Source organism: Myxocyprinus asiaticus, chromosome 45 (genome assembly GCF_019703515.2).
Source record: "Myxocyprinus asiaticus isolate MX2 ecotype Aquarium Trade chromosome 45, UBuf_Myxa_2, whole genome shotgun sequence".
NCBI lineage: Eukaryota > Metazoa > Chordata > Actinopteri > Cypriniformes > Catostomidae > Myxocyprinus > Myxocyprinus asiaticus.
This window is the reverse complement of record NC_059388.1, coordinates 32,180,069-32,197,750: the sequence shown is the minus strand read 5'-3', so window position 1 is coordinate 32,197,750 and position 17,682 is coordinate 32,180,069. Positions and strand designations below refer to the sequence as shown.

The 17,682-nt window shown below is 37.9% G+C and overlaps 1 protein-coding gene across 1 annotated transcript; it reads left to right on the top strand.

Moving 5' to 3' along the window:
- Positions 1–60: 60 nt before the first annotated feature.
- rpap3 (RNA polymerase II associated protein 3) lies at positions 61–15,721 on the top strand. The gene is made up of 17 exons (XM_051688452.1): positions 61–159; positions 2,192–2,389; positions 2,484–2,624; positions 2,710–2,820; positions 2,926–3,053; positions 3,403–3,524; positions 6,345–6,415; positions 6,521–6,661; positions 6,736–6,863; positions 9,796–9,917; positions 10,033–10,103; positions 10,218–10,310; positions 14,540–14,697; positions 14,794–14,965; positions 15,048–15,145; positions 15,221–15,321; positions 15,503–15,721. Exons 2-17 carry the CDS (start codon positions 2,240–2,242, stop codon positions 15,586–15,588), a joined length of 1,893 nt encoding a protein of 630 aa, XP_051544412.1. The 5' UTR covers positions 61–159; positions 2,192–2,239; the 3' UTR covers positions 15,589–15,721.
- Positions 15,722–17,682: the final 1,961 nt, after the last annotated feature.

Here is a 17,682-nt window from a genome sequence, read left to right as displayed (position 1 = left end):
AAACTATTTTAAGATCAATAATGTGCTATTACAAAAAAACATTATATTCTCTTTTAACGTTGGCTAGTGATGACGTATGTGTGACGTTGGCATGCGCAGATGAGGATGTCCTGAACACACACACTGCTGATTTAAATCTCTCCATCAGCAATAATACAGGTATGATTTACATCTGATGTTCACTGCCTATAAAAAGGGTTGATTCTAAACTGATCGGGATGGAGTTATCGTTTTACGTGTAAATAAAAAGTTAGTAATGACTAGAAATATGCCACACGCGTGTTAGCACGCTAGTCACTCATGCTTGTCTGTTAGGGAATATTCTGGAATATCTGGCTTTATAACGTTGTATTAAGTTATATTAACTGTATTAAAAGGCTATATTAAGTTGTATTAATTTGGTCACGTATGACAGGGTTCGTCCTCTTCGACTAGTCTTGGGTTAAGTTTCTTATTCAGGTGGCACTATGTTGATAGTTACCATGGTAACCGTAGTTTCCGCCACTGAAATACTAGTTACAGCTTCTGCTGGGAAATTATATTAAGTTAATATGGTCTATACTTCAAACGATGTGGGAAGGGTTAGTTTAATTTCTTTTTATATGACATTGCTGGCTAATAACAAGTTGCCGAGTTTTATTGTTGTAAAATATGGTTTTTAAAGACGTTTTCTAAGGGTTGTGGATCAATTTAGGGTTTAAACCTGCAACCTTTCAGTTACTAGCCTAGATGTTTAACCCTCATATGGTATTCTGTCATTTTTGACCGAAATAAATTTCCTGATTTAATAAAAATGGTTTCCTTTATCTGAAAAAAAAAAAAAAGCATCACCTTTGGTATTCACGGTCAAAATTGACCGACCATTGAAAATTAATGGGAAAGACCAAAAAACAGAGCATTTTTTTTTGACCTGTCAAATACAATCAATAAATCAGCCACAATGCAGAAAACAAACAGACAGAAATTACAGGGTGAGACTCTAAAACATCCTCAGTGCAAAACATACACACCCACTCACAAACACAAACACACAAACACACACACACACATACACACTCACACACACACACACATACACACCCACTCACAAACAAACACACACACAAAAAAATGAACTGATGAGACTATAACACAGAGCTTTTTTGAAGGGGTGAGACGATAACACACTCACAATGCAGAATACACACACACACACACACACACACACACACACACACACACACACACACAGAGAACCAGGGCATCAATAAGTGAAACTCTACAGCCATCTTTTGGTCCATGTTGGCATTTCAAGTCATCTGTTGTTTTCCAGCTATCTGACACACACACACATGTTTGCAAAATAAATTTGAAATTGCAAAATTTGCATTTTTTGATGTTCATTTTCTTGACAGTATTGTGCATTTAATTTGAGTTATTACATTTTTATATTTGAAATAAATTATTGGTGGAAAAATGTTTATTCTGTATTTTCTCTTTGTAACACCATGGTCAGGTTTGATTGCAAACATAATGACATAAACTGCATAAACTGACACTTCAAATCAATTTTAAAATGCTAAACTTTGACAAATAAAAGTTTGATAATGTCTAAATATATATCCAAATGCATATCTTGTGATAAAATCAAATTAGTTTACAACAAGTCATCAGACTACACAGTATGTGTCTACAGTCTGTTACTGACATGAACTCATGTTATTGATATTTAATTCACCAGATGATCAGCATTCTGCCTCCAGTTTATGTCACATTCTCCTATTTTCTTCATGTTTCAACTTATAGAATTGTAGGTTCTGAATTTTTTATTATTATTATTTTTCAAAAATGTGCTTATTTGTATATGCAAATTAATGGTAAAAGTTAGAAATTGACATGTAAATCAGATCAAAATAGCATAAATCCTAAAATAAATGCATAATTTAATTGTTCTTACTTCATGGATGAAGAAATACTATTATTATCTTCATCATCATCATAAAAAAAATAAAAAAATAAATAAAAGAAGTGTTACACATCTGACGCTTGCGGTCAAAAATGACCGTGAATACCAAAGGCAGGTGGCATTTTTCAGTACCATAGGAGGGTTAACCACTACACCACCAGCACCCCCAGAGTTCGCTCTAATTTTTCAGTGGTGTTATAGTTGCTCTGTAAAATGGTAAAGTCATAAATGTTGTGTGTGTTGTAGAGAATCATCTAGCAAGTTCTCCCCCGTTTGTCTGATGTGGGCTGAGTGATGTCTGCAAATAAAGCCCTGGAGCTGCAGATGCAGATGAGACAGAATGCAGAAGATCTGCAGAACTACATGAAGGAGCTCGACAACTGGGAGGAAGAAGTCAAGAGGAAAGACCAGCAGCTTCGTATTGGAAACATAGACGTAACACAAGTAAAAACACTTCTCACTCCAGTATACTAACACACTCAAGTAATCAGAAGAATCTGGGCTTTATTTGAGCTGACGTTTTTTTTGTATGTCTCAGAAAACTCTCCCGCCAGTGAGGAACAAGGATTATACGAAGACAAAGAAGAGGGTGAAACGTAAAACAAATGGTGACAACGGTCAGAAAGAGACACAGCGGATAAAGTCGTACGATTATCAAGCCTGGGACAAATTTGACGTGGTAATGCAGCATTATTGCATTGTTCTGACAGAATGATGCACGTTTTTCTTGAAAAGATGTGTTTATGATTAGTGTTAATTTCCAGGACAAGGCTCTGGAGATCATGGAAACGACGGAGAGCCCGGTGCAGTCCAGTGAGTCCGACTCTGAGAGAGTTCAGGTGGACAGAGATCTGGCGCTCGCTGAGAAAGAGAAAGTATGATTTCTACATACTCTAAATACTGGGCCAAGCGCAATCATTCAGTATTACTTCAGACAAGTTCTGACGGTTGGTTTCACATGCGTCTGTGTAATGTTTCAGGGTAATGAGTTGTTCAAAGACGGTCAGTACGACAGCGCGGTCGAGTGTTACACCAGAGGAATGAACGCAGATCCGTACAACCCCGTCCTGCCCACAAACAGAGCTGCATGCTTCTGCAGACTGAAGAAGTAAAACCTGCATTTCAACCCCTCAATGGATCTTAGTCAGGGTAGAAAACGTATTTAATATATAATCTGCCACCGTTTACTCACCTTCACATCCAAATCCATTTGTCCTTTCAAAGGGAGATGTTAGGCAGAATGTCAGCCTCAGTCTGAATTTTTATTTTTTGGTAAACTATCCCCTTAAAACCGACTGTATGTGTGTATACTTCACTGCCTCATATTTATTTGCATCAAATATGTAGTTTACCCTGACTAAGGTCCATACAGTTATTCATATTTAAGTGTTCATCTGTTTGTTTGTTTGTAGTAATGCTGATTTCAGAGGGTTGTGATTGTGTGACGTGTGCGGCAGGTTTGCTGTGGCCGAGTCGGACTGTAATTTGGCAATCGCTCTGGACAGTAAATACGTGAAAGCTTACGCCAGGAGAGGAGCCGCACGCAGTGCTCTCAAGAACCATCAGGGGGCGCTCGACGGTGAGATCACTTCTTTTATTTGTAAATTCATTCATTTCTTTCAATCTCATAATCAGTTCTTCATTCTCAATTGTTTGTCCAGATTATAAAATGGTCCTCAAATTAAACACAAGTAAACATTTTTGTTGTGCATACTAGTTTATTATGGACATACAGTTTTTTTACAATGCACCTAATGCATACTTGTGTTTGTAGTGCATTCTGTTTTTTGTTTTTTAATGCATGTTTGGTAGTGCACAATAACAAGTGCATACTTTGTTGTAGTGCATACCTTTTAATACATTCTAGTTAGTGTGCACTAACTAATACATGTTTTTTCTTATGCATATTGTTTATGTAGGAGATACTGTTTTTTTTTTGTTTTTTTTGTACAATGCATATTACCCTGTGCATACTTGTGTTTGTAGTGCATTCTATTTTTTGTATTGTAGGCTAGCTAGTGGGCACAGTATCTTGTGCTTGCATGTTTTTCAATTGCATACCTTTTAATAATACTTTCTACTTAGTGTGCACTAATGCATGCTTGTTTTTTGTTGTGCATACTAGTTTGTTATGGACATACAGTTTTTTACAATGCAACTAATGCATACTTGTGTTTGTAGTGCATTCTGTTTTTTGTTTTTTAATGCATGTTTGGTAGTGCACAATAACAAGTGCATACTTTGTTGTAGCGCATACCTTTTAATACATTCTAGTTAGTGTGCACTAACTAATACATGTTTTTTGTTGTGCATACTAGTTTATGTAGGAGATACTGTTTTTTTTGTTGTTTTTTTTGTACAGTACATATTACCTAGTGCATACTTGTGTTTGTAGTGCATTCTATTTTTTGTATTGTAGGCTAGCTAGTGGGCACAGTATCTTGTGCTTGCATGTTTTTCTATTGCATACCTTTTAATAATACTTTCTACTTAGTGTGCACTAATGCATACTTGTTTTTTGTTGTGCATACTAGTTTGTTATGGACATACTGTTTTTTACAGTGCACCTAATGCATACTTGTGTTTGTAGTGCATTCTATTTTTAGTTTTTTTAATGCATGTTTGGTAGTGCACAATAACAAGTGCATACTTTGTTGTACTGCATACCTTTTAATACATTCTAGTTAGTGTGCACTAACTAATACATGTTTTTTGTTGTGCATACTAGTTTATGTAGGAGATACTGTTTTTTTTTTTGTACAATGCATATTACCCTGTGCATACTTGTGTTTGTAGTGCATTCTATTTTTTGTATTGTAGGCTAGCTAGTGGGCACAGTATCTTGTGCTTGCATGTTTTTCAATTGCATACCTTTTAATAATACTTTCTACTTAGTGTGCACTAATGCATGCTTGTTTTTTGTTGTGCATACTAGTTTGTTATGGACATACAGTTTTTTACAATGCAACTAATGCATACTTGTGTTTGTAGTGCATTCTGTTTTTTGTTTTTTAATGCATGTTTGGTAGTGCACAATAACAAGTGCATACTTTGTTGTAGTGCATACCTTTTAATATATTCTTGTTAGTGTGCACTAACTAATACATGTTTTTTGTTATGCATACTAGTTTATGTAGGAGATACTGTTTTTTTGTTGTTTTTTTTGTACAGTACATATTACCTAGTGCATACTTGTGTTTGTAGTGCATTCTATTTTTTGTATTGTAGACTAGCTAGTGGGCACAGTATCTTGTGCTTGCTTGTTTTTCTATTGCATACCTTTTAATAATACTTTCTACTTAGTGTGCATTAATGCATACTTGTTTTTTGTTGTGCATACTAGTTTATTATGGACATACTGTTTTTTACCATGCACCTAATGCATACTTGTGTTTGTAGTGCATTCTATTTTTTGTTTTTTAATGCATGTTTGGTAGTGCACAATAACAAGTGCATACTTTGTTGTACTGCATACCTTTTAATACATTCTAGTTAGTGTGCACTAACTAATACATGTTTTTTGTTGTGCATATTGTTTATGTAGGAGATACTGTTTTTTTTTTTTGTACAATGCATATTACCCTGTGCATACTTGTGTTTGTAGTGCATTCTATTTTTTGTATTGTAGGCTAGCTAGTGGGCACAGTATCTTGTGCTTGCATGTTTTTCAATTGCATACCTTTTAATAATACTTTCTACTTAGTGTGCACTAATGCATACTTGTTTTTTGTTGTGCATACTAGTTTGTTATGGACATACAGTTTTTTACAATGCAACTAATGCATACTTGTGTTTGTAGTGCATTCTGTTTTTTGTTTTTTAATGCATGTTTGGTAGTGCACAATAACAAGTGCATACTTTGTTGTAGTGCATACCTTTTAATATATTCTTGTTAGTGTGCACTAACTAATACATGTTTTTTGTTGTGCATACTAGTTTATGTAGGAGATACTGTTTTTTTTTTTTTTGTACAGTACATATTACCTAGTGCATACTTGTGTTTGTAGTGCATTCTATTTTTTGTATTGTAGGCTAGCTAGTGGGCACAGTATCTTGTGCTTGCTTGTTTTTCTATTGCATACCTTTTAATAATACTTTCTACTTAGTGTGCACTAATGCATACTTGTTTTTTTGTTGTGCATACTAGTTTATTATGGACATACTGTTTTTTACCATGCACCTAGTGCAAACTTGTGTTTGTAGTGCATTCTATTTTTTGTATTGGTGGCTAGCTAGTGGGCACAGTATCTTGTGCTTGCATGTTTTTTTATTGCACACCTTTTAATGTGTTCACATACTGTTTTTTTACAATGCACCTAATCCATACTTGTGGCTGAAGTGAATTCATTCATTTCTTTCAATCTCATAATCAGTTCTTCATTATCAATTGTTTGTCCAGATTATGAAATGGTCCTGAAATTGGATCCTGGAAACTTAGAGGCGCAGAATGAAATAAAGAAATTAAAGCAGGTGTGTTCAGACTAACGTGAATCCGCTTGACTAATGAAATGTGAAATCGGTTTGATGTTGAAGTCATGTGTGTTTATAACGTCTCTGGTTATCGTCTCTCTTCAGGTGTTAGAATCCAGCAGACAGACAGCAGAGGTGAGAGAGAGTGAGACAGCTGCAGCGACTGCGCAGACGCTTGATCCCTTTAAACAGCAGGAGCTGCAGGAACAACACAGGAAACAGGAAGCTGTTATTCAGAAAGACAGAGTGAGAAATGCTTCTTATTCATGTGTCATAAAGTTCATCAATACTGAACACTGATGTGTGTTTGAATGTGTCAGGGAAACGCTTACTTTAAAGAAGGGAAGTATGAGGCCGCTGTGGAGTGTTACACTAAAGGAATGAAAGCAGACGACACAAACGCTCTGCTGCCGGCTAACAGAGCCATGGCATACCTCAAACTACACAGGTAACACACATACACATTCATATGAGAACACACCTGGAGCAGAGCACTGACTGCTGGAACACACATTACACAAATTACAAATATATAGAGGTTTAGAGGTAAATACTGTACAGCTACTTATTGTGCATACTAGTTTATGTAGGACATACTGTGTTTTACAATGCACACTACCTAATGCCTACTTGTGTTTGTAGTATGTTATATTTTTTAGTTATGCATGCTAGCTAGTGCACAGTAGCTAGTGCATACATGTTTTTGTAGTTCGTACCTTGTAATAATACTTTCTACTTAGTGTGCACTAATTCATACTTGTTTTCTGTTGTGCATACTAGTTTATTATGGACATACTGTTTTTTCACAATGCACCTAATGCATACTTGTGGTTGAAGTGCATTCTGTTTTTTTTTTGTAATGCATGCTTGGTAGTGCACAATAACTAGGGCATACTTTTTTTGTAGTACATGCCTTTTAATAATACATTCTACTTAGTGTGCACTAAGTAAACATACTTGTTTTTTGTTGTGCATGCTAGTTTATTATGGACATACTGTTTTTCACAATGCACCTAATGCATACTTGTGGTTGAAGTGCATTCTGTTTTTTGTTTTTTTAATGCATGTTTGGTAGTGCACAATAACTAGTGCATACTTTGTTGTAGTGCATACCTTTTAATACATTCTACTTAGTGTGCACTAACTAATACATACTTGTTTTTTGTTGTGCATTCTGTTTTTTTTTGTTTGTTTTTTTTGTACAATGCATATTAGCTAGTGCATACTTGTGTTTGTAGTGCATTCTATTTTTTGTATTGTAGGCTAGCTAGTGGGCACAGTATCTTGTGCTTGCATGTTTTTCTATTGCATACCTTTTAATGTGTTCACATACTGTTTTTTTACAATGCACCTAATCCATACTTGTGGCTGAAGTGCATTCTGTTTTTTTTTGTTTTGTAATGCACTCTAGCGCATACCTTTTAATAATGCATTCTACCTAGTGTACACTAAATAATACATACTTGTTTTTGTTGTGCACACCAGTTTATGTTGTGGATGCCTGTATTTTAAAATGTACGCTGTGTAGTTTACATTTAGTCCATACTTGCTTTGGTAGTAGTACACACTATCTAGTGCACAATAGTTTTTGTTGTGTAAAGTTGCTTTTGTATTACATACTTGTTTTATCCCATGCACACTACTTGGTACACATGAGCAGAACAAATTTGTGTGTAAATCTTTGGTAAAATGATTCTTATGTAAATTGTCCCATTCAGTCCAATACAGGGATGCAAACTACTCACCATTCAGCTAGCAGGGTTCCCACGCTTCCTGGAAATTTAGGAATGCAGTTTTCCATTCATGGAAAAGTCATGGAAAATAAGAATAATACCTAAATGTCCTGGAAAATAATTATTTGTCCTGGAAAATATTTTAGTGTAATAAAAACCTTTTTAGCAACATAGTCAAACAATTTTGTTACATGTACAAAAACTTGGTAACAATCGGGGACTCGGGATAGGTGTCAAATACACAAATACGGATCCTTTTTTCACTGTTGCCAGTTGTGCATTGTGAAACAACATAATTGCTTTACTGTCATAAACAAAGCTTTGTCACGTACATTCACTGCTCATCTGTGGTCATCTTGTTTGCTTCAACAAAATAGTTTAACCCTTGTGTGTCAATAAAAAAAAGTTACTCAGAGGTCCTTAGAGGACAAAAATGTCCATGTCAAAAAACTGCCATAATAATATTATATATTAATATTATTTTCCACTTTCAATGAGTTAAATTCTTTAACCAACATCAGTCCTGATCATAACTACCAAATATTCATTAATTTTCAGGATTTTAACCCTTTAAATGCCAGTTTGTTTATATAATGCCACTGTTGTTTTTCACACACACACACACACACACACACAAACACTCTGACATCCATACCAACACACACACACAATTTTATCTGCATCATTTATTCAGTTGGCCTGCAGTGCTCTATAATACAGCAAACAGAGAATAGGTAAAAAGCATGTATTTGCTCCATAGGCTAAACATGAGAAAAATGGCACCATCTGGTGGAAAATATTAAAAATGTAAATTTGAAGCCAGGGCTCCGGAATGAAAGTATAATATCATAGAATTCATGATTTTATGCTTTAATGGCACTGGGATCAAATATTGCAGTTTTAATGGGTTTCAATGGGGACATTTTTGTCCTGCAGGTCCTGAGTGTAACTATTTTGTGTATATAGTGTATTATAGATGCATTTTAGGAACTGAGGTTGAAATATCAAAATTCCCCCAAAATACACACCTTATGCAACGTTTGTGCCATTGGCATTAACACAGCCAAAATGATTGAAAAAACAAAAATGTAAAAGACAAAAATGTCCCGAAGGTTGCGCAAAGGATCGATATTTTGCAAAATGTAATTAAGCTGTCGAATATGTAAATTCAGAAAGAATAACCATCCAATAACCACAATACACTCCATAATCTCTTGTGTGTTTTTGCTTAAATATTAAACCTGTTGGGCACATTAAATGTCCTGGAAAAAAGAGTGACAACCCTGAGTTCATCACCTTTTCTGAAGCTAATTTGTTCAAATTGTTTGGTGAAATTTTCAACATTTTCTTTATTAAAATAACCTGAAATAGTTACCTTAAGCTTAAACGTTTAAGAGCTTTAAATACAACAGAAATTAAACATCTGGAACACCTGCCATGACTTTCTCACTCATGAGTTTGCATCCCTGTCAATAAGAATGCATTTACACACAAATTTGTTCTTTTCATGTTTCATGAATAAGGCTAATTATGTTGTGCATACTACCTAATGCATACTCATATTTGTAGTGCATACTTGTTTTTCTGGTGCACACTGCCTATTGATTGTCACTCTCTCAGTGAGTTAGTGTATTGTCTGTTGTGCAGGTACAGTGAGGCAGAGCAGGACTGCAAAACAGCTCTTGCTCTGGACAACACGTACTCGAAAGCGTTTGCAAGACGAGCAACAGCGCGAGCCGCTCTAGGAAAGATCAGAGAAGCCAGAGAAGGTTGATGATTCTACATACGTGTGTTCTACACATACTAGACAGAACTCTAGTTCACTATTTACAGTCTGTGTCATTGCTATTTCTGAGTGACACTCTTATATTTGTTCGTTGACAGATTTCGAACAGGTTCTGAAGCTCGAGCCAGGAAATAAACAAGCCATAATTGAGATTGAGAAACTCACAGCGGTAAATGTCATGACAGAATTCTTTGATGGAGATATCTCTGTTCTATATGTCCCCAAAAAAAAGTAATACATTTGATAAATGAAGTCGTATTGTTATTGTGTGTGTATTGATCAGGAGCTGAGGGCCAGTGGACTTCTGTTTCCAGAGGAGAACACACAGAGAAGAACCATCCAGCCAATCAACAAACCTGAACATCTCAGATCCACTGTGAGTCCATCACACAACAATCACAAACTTTGTTAGGGGCAAAACTGTTTGGTGTGGTGGAAATGATGCCACAACGGTGAACAAGGACAAGGTTGGATCCGGTTACTTTTAACCCTCCTATGGTATTGAAAATTGGCACATCCCTTTGGTATTCGTGGTCATGCAACCCTTTTTTTATGATGATAATGATGCCATTTATTCTTCCCTGAAGTAAGAACAATAAAAGTATGCATTTCTTTTAGGATTTATGCTATTTTCCTGCCATCTGGTGAACAAAATATAAATAACATGTCTTATGGTTAGAGTTGGCATCAGTTCATCCTCTGAAGTCCATCGTCCATCTCAGTTTAGTCGTCATCACTCAGAGACACATAGCAGTGGAGTCCGACACCAAGCAGGAACGGAGCTGGATCTGGCCGGCTCTGGTGACCTTAGGATAGGAGTCCTGAGGTTGAGACAGGGAAACAAATAAAATAATATCAGCATAGATGCTATTCAATTTTCTGCAGAGTTATAGATCATGATCACTGTTTCTGGTTCCGGCAGACCTAACTAAAGCAGCCTAATTGTGAATTGATGGATAAATTAGGTGTATGTCTGCTTAAATATGAGTCTTTAGTCGAGACTTAAACTGAATGAGTGTGTCTGAGTCCTGAACAGTGCAAGGAGTTAATAATATTAAGAAGAGGTTCTGAGATTACAGGGAATACCTCTTTTAAGAGCTTAGTTGGTATTGGATCTAACATACATGTTGTGGCTTTTGATGTTTTGATAAATTTTGTTAGCTCTTCATGACCTATGACAGCAAAGGAAGTTGATTGTGAGGAAAATTGAGACACTGTTTTCTGTGGTACTGCGACAGACGATTGCATAATTCCAATTTTATTTCTGATGATTTCAATTTTATCAGTAAAGAAATTCAAGTCATACCTATTGTGCTGCGACGGAATATCTGGATCAGTCGAGGCTTTATTCCTAACCAATTTAGCCACAGTACTGAATAAACACCTAGGATTGTTGTGGTTATTTTCTATGAGTTTGCTAAAATATGCTGACCTGGCAGCTTTTAGTGTCTGTCTGTAGCTACAGACACTATCCTTCCATGCACCGCGAAATACCTCTAATTTTGTATTCTTCCACTTGCGCTCCATTTTCCGAGCTGCTCTCTTGAGAGCATGAGTGTGATCCTTGTACCACGGTGCGGGGCTTTTCTTTTTTTTCCTGGGCGGAGGACACTATCAAGAGTGCTATTTTCTGTTATTACATCAAGTTCTTCTAGACTTTTTGGCTTATTGAGTGTATGAGATAAATCTGGAAGATTATTAGTGAAGCTATCTTTAGTGGTTGAACCACCTCAACTGGCTCCTTTTCAATGCGGAGGAGCAGCGGCTCTACTTTGAGCCCTTCCCGAATGTCCGAGCTCCTTACCCTATCTCTAAGGCTGAGGCCAGACACCCTACAAAGGAAACTCATTTCTGCCGCTTGTATCCGCAACCTCATCCTTTCGGTCACTACCCAAAGCTCGTGACCATAGGTGAGGGTAGGAATGTAGATGAACTGGTAAATCGATAGCCTTACCTTCAGGCTCAGCTCTTTCTTCACCATGGCTGGCCGGTACAATGCCTGCATAACTGCTGATGCTGCATCGATCCGTCTTTCTGTCTCACGCTCCATTCTCTCATCACTCGTGAATAAGACCCCGAGATACTTAAACTCCTCCACCTGGGGCAGCCAGTCATCTCCAACCTGAAGAGGGCACTCTACCCTTTTCCGGCAGAGGACCATGGACTCGGACTTGAAGGTGCTGATGCTCATTCCTGCCTCTTCACACTCAGCTGCAAACCGTCCTAATAAACACTGGAGGGCACTACCTGATGAAGCCAACAGGACCACATCATCTGCAAAAGTAGATTCATTTAAACCAATATATTCATCCGGTTTAAGCCAGGTTTCAGTCAAACAGAGTGCATCCAATCTCTGTAATCATATCATTTACAATTAGTGCTTTGTTTTAAAGAGATCTAATGTTTTAGTATATTATATAGTTTAGTATATAGTTTATTTAGTGTTTAATTTAGTAGCCCTACATTTATATGATATTTATCTTCAATTTTTTTATTTTCAAGTTTTACCTTAATCCAATTTTTTCTAAATTATTTAGTTTGGTAGTTCAGGGAACAGACACAGTCTCTATATGATATTTTGGTGATACAGTCTCTATGTGTTGTAGTTTATGTGACCTGTGTGACGTCTCAAGGCAGCTAGCAGACGTTCGGATTAGCCAGTTTGTCTTCTTCCTGACCTGGGCCTCAGTTAGTCAAATACTATCACTATTAAGATTATGAGCCAAATTACTAGAGAGGAGAGCCGCACCTTTCCTGTAGGAATGGAGTCTGTCTCTCTTTAACAGGTCAGGTCTACCCCAAAAACTCTTCCAATTGTCTATAAATCCTGTGCTATTCTCCGGACACCACTCAGACATCCATCCATTCAGTGACACTAATCTACTATAAACCTCATCACCACGATGAGCAGGGAGGGGGCCAGAGCATATTACATTTTTGCAAGTTCACACACCTGTTTAACATTATCTTTAGTGATCTACGACTGATGAAGCCGGACATCGTTAGTGCCGACATGAATAACAATTTTAGAAAATCTACGTTTAGCATTAGCCAGCACTTGTGAATTTGATCTGATGTCAGACGCCCGAGCCCCTGAAATGCATTTAACAATGTTGGCTGGAGTCTCTATTTCCACGTTCCTTACAATAGAATCTCCAATAACAAGGGCTCTTTGAACATGATTCTCAGTGGGTGCATCACTGAGTAGGGAGAATCGATTGGAAACCCTAACAGGAACGGGAGAGTGGTGTTGCTTTGCGGAGCAAATATGCTGCCAAGACGTCACCCAAACGCCCTGCTGCAGGGGCTCTACAGCCGGAACCAAAGTGTGTGTGTTGCTCGCTGTTCTACCCACATCTGAAACAGTATCTACCGGCTTCTCTTTCTCACTGACCTCCACTAGCTTTCATATGCATGCCTCTAACTCATTAACCTTCTCCATCATTCATCGGAGACATTATCAATCTATTAATAAACTATTCAGTTTTTGCAGTTGATGTCATTATGCTTGCAATCAAACCTGACCATGGTGTTACAACAGAATAAGTATTTTTCTACTAATAATTTATTTCAAACATAAAAATTTAATAACTCAAATTAAATGCACAATACTGTCAAGAAAATGAACATCAAGAAACAGAAATTAACCTCAAAATTCAGAAAATTCAATTAGAGTATAAAACAGAAGAAAAAAAAGCTCTGTGTTATAGTCTCACCAGTTCATTTTTGTGTGTGTGTGTGTGGGTGTTTATGTTTTGCACTGAGGATGATTTAGAGTCTCACCCTGTACTTTCTGTCTGTTCTTTTCTGCATTGTGGATGATTTATTAGTCTTTCCCATTCATCTTCAGTGGTCAGTCAATTTTGACCACGAATATTGAATCAAGCCCAATTGTTTGTTTGTTTGTTTGTTTGTTCAGATGGCAAATGGAGGAAAAGTCACCAAGTCTAAAGTCCTTTACCAGATAAAGGAAACCATTTTTATTAAATCAGAGAAATTTGGGGGACTGGGTGGTTCAGTGGTAAAGTTCACTAGCTTGAATCCCAGGGTGTGCTGAGTGACTCCAGCCAGGTCTCCTAAGCATCTAAATTGGCCCGGTTGCTAGGGAGGGTAGAGTCACATGGGGTAACCTCCTCGTGGTCACAATAATGTGGTTCGTTCTTGGTGGGGCATGTGGTGAGTTGAGCGTGGTTGCTGCGGTGGATGGCGTGGAGCCTCCACACGCACTATGTCTCCGTGGCAACGCGCTCAACAAGTCACGTAATAAGATGCGCGAGTTGACAATCTCAGACGCGGAGGCAACTGGGATTCGTCCTCCGCCACCCGGACTGAGGCGAATCACTACGTGACCACAAGGACTTAAAAGTACATTGGGAATTGGGCATTCCAAATTGGGAGAAAAAGAGGAAAAATCCACAAAAACAAAAAAAAAATCTATTTAGAAATTTATTTAGGTCAAAAATGACCGAATACCAAAGGAGGGTTAATGACAATGAGCACCTGAAACATGAAAGTGCCCGAAGTTGAAGAAATATATGAAACCTCTACATGTCATTCACAATAACAGCTGCTGTTAAAAATATTTGCCTCCTGTCATTCTCACAGAAACCGTTGAGGAGAATAGACATACAGGAAGTAGGTGGAGAGATGATGCTGTCAGTCAAACCTGAAGAAGCGTCTGCTCCGCCCTCTGTGCTGTCTTCACCCAATCACAAGATCCAGAAGATAGAGATCTCAGATGCCTTCTGTCCTCCTGCTCACAGGTGACTTCAATGCCCAACAATGATAAGTCTGAAAACAGACTTTCATTAGTCAAGAAAAGTAATCTGTGAGGTATTTGGTGTCTGTTTGTGTTTCAGGAGTTCTGATGGTGATTTAAGTAAAGAGATGAAGGATGTTCATGTAGATGCAGTGCGTGTCTCGTGTGAGGATCTTGAACAGGTTCCTGCTCCACCCAACAACAGTTTTCAGCTGGAATCTGACCTCAGAAAGATCAGCCGGCACCCAGAATCCACTTACAGATATTTAAAGGTAACGCCATTTGCACCTGCCACTGACATACAATCCACATCTGTGTTTCTCGTGTAATTAAACACTCTTTTCTATATTTCAGCAAATCAGTCCAGATGCTTTTCCAAAGATCTTCCAGAACTCTCTTGAGCCTGATATTCTTAACGTGCTCCTCAAGACATTCCACAACTTCTACACTGAGTGAGTAAAACATGGTGAATCTCTCAGAAGAACTCTTCAAGGTTACTGGAGTAAAAACTGTGTGTGTGATTTCAGACGTGAAGATGCGTCTCTCGTTCTGGACATCCTGAGGAATCTGGCGAGCGTCAGGAGATTCGACATGGCTGTCATGTTCATGTCGACTGCAGAGAGGAAAGGTAACTAGATCACGAGAAGGAAGTGACATCATCACCCCTGTTGTAATCAACACGTCTGTCAGAAATAACAAGATTTCATCATTGATGTTAATGTTTCAATCAGAATATAAATAAAGAGAACTTTTAGACCACGTCATCGATTGGTCAGTTGTTGATGATGTCACACTTCTGTGTGTTTCAGTGGTACAGGAGCTGTTTGACTGGATTCATCGTGCCGGTCTGACAGACCATTCTGTTCAAGACTTACAGAAGAAATACGGCCTGTGACCTCTGCTCACAGTAAGAGGGGAGGAATCTCACCTGTTTAAACTCGATAAAACATCTGTGACAGAAACATGTTTGAATGTGAATGCTCATTAAATATGTCTGATACCTCAAACTGGATCTCTGGTGCCTTTAAATAACTTCAAACTCACTTATGTTACTCTGACAGAATTCATATAAATGTTCATTTTTGTGCAGGATTCACAGGTGTGAAAAACTCTTCTCCACCTAAATCATTAACAGCATCATGTGATCAGTAGAGAAGATCTGTAATGACTGAAACACACGTGAGTTCAGTTCACGTGTTGAAATAAAAGATATCTGATCTCAGTCAGTTCCTCTGAATCTTCACTACAAATCTGCTCAACACACCTTCATTCATGTGAAGAACTCAGTGGCTCAGGAGGTTGAGTGATGTCACTGAGAGACAGAAGAGCTGAAGATTGCTGGTTTGAGTCCCAGAAGATCATCAATGTCCCAGAACAGCAGCTTCTCCACAAACACCAGCTGAAAAACTCACAACTTAGTTTTACACCAGAAGAATGATGTTTAGAAACTAAGTCATCATTCTCTCTTGCAGCAACAGAACTGCTGCTGGATATTGTTTCAGAGGTCCGGGGGGGGCACCCAGATGTTTGACCCCCCCCCACTCTCTCATTCATCCATCCATCCAGCCAGCCAGCCTCTCTCACCTGATCTGACATCCAATCAGATCACCATTCAACCATCATGTTTCTGTGATCAGGCCAGGTTTCAAACTGGGATCCTCCACACAAGGAGGACATGCTCACACCACTGAGCCACTGACACATCTGCACTAACACTCGTTTATTTACAGACTTAATCTGAATTAATCACTTACAAACTGAAGAAACTAAAGATCAAGACTCAAACCAGGATCCTTCACTCATACCACTGAAATTTACAAACCACTTCAATGTTTTTTCAGTGGTTTGTCTCGATTAACAAACCAAAAATATTAAAGTTAATTTTCTTTGACCAGTCTGGGATTTGAACCCAGATTTATCCACACAAGATGAACTCACTTCTACAACTGAGCAACTCACACACTCAGATATTTGCTTGTTTTTGGAAGGTTTGTCTTGTCAAACTCAAGAAATGACACAAAGTTAGTCTGAGATCTGAAGTTTTCTACACTAGAGGACGGCGCTTATATCTCTGAGCTTCTGGCACATTAACAATCATTTATAAAGAAACTAAAAGAATTCTGTCATTTTTATAATTAAAGTTTCCCATAGAAGAGGAAGTGTGTTTATACCACTGAAGCACTGGCACATCTCTCTTGGGTGTTTTTTGATACATTTATCTTAATCATTCACAATTATAGAAATGGGAAGTGTGGTTTCTTACGCAACATGACTTCACTTATACCACTGAAGCACTGGCATTTACTCAAAACCTTGTTTTAAAACCCAGACTCAGTATGGAAAACTTGCTTTAATTATTGATAAATGATATCCAAATGAGTAGAAGTACCAGTGGTTCAGTGGTGTGAGCATGCAGCTTTTATACAGAGGATCTGGGTTCAAATACCAGCTTGAGAACTAAAAATTTTCTTCAGTTTGTAAGTGATTAATTCAGATTAAGTCTGTAAATAAACGAGTGTTAGTGCAGATGTGTCAGTGGCTCAGTGGTGTGAGCATGTCCTCCTTGTGTGGAGGATCCCAGTTTGAAACCTGGCCTGATCACAGAAACATGATGGTTGAATGGTGATCTGATTGGATGTCAGATCAGGTGAGAGAGGCTGGCTGGCTGGATGGATGGATGAATGAGAGAGTGGGGGGGGGTCAAACATCTGGGTGCCCCCCCCGGACCTCTGAAACAATATCCAGCAGCAGTTCTGTTGCTGCAAGAGAGAATGATGACTTAGTTTCTAAACATCATTCTTCTGGTGTAAAACTAAGTTGTGAGTTTTTCAGCTGGTGTTTGTGGAGAAGCTGCTGTTCTGGGACATTGATGATCTTCTGGGACTCAAACCAGCAATCTTCAGCTCTTCTGTTTCTCAGTGACATCACTCAACCTCCTGAGCCACTGAGTTCTTCACATGAATGAAGGTGTGTTGAGCAGATTTGTAGT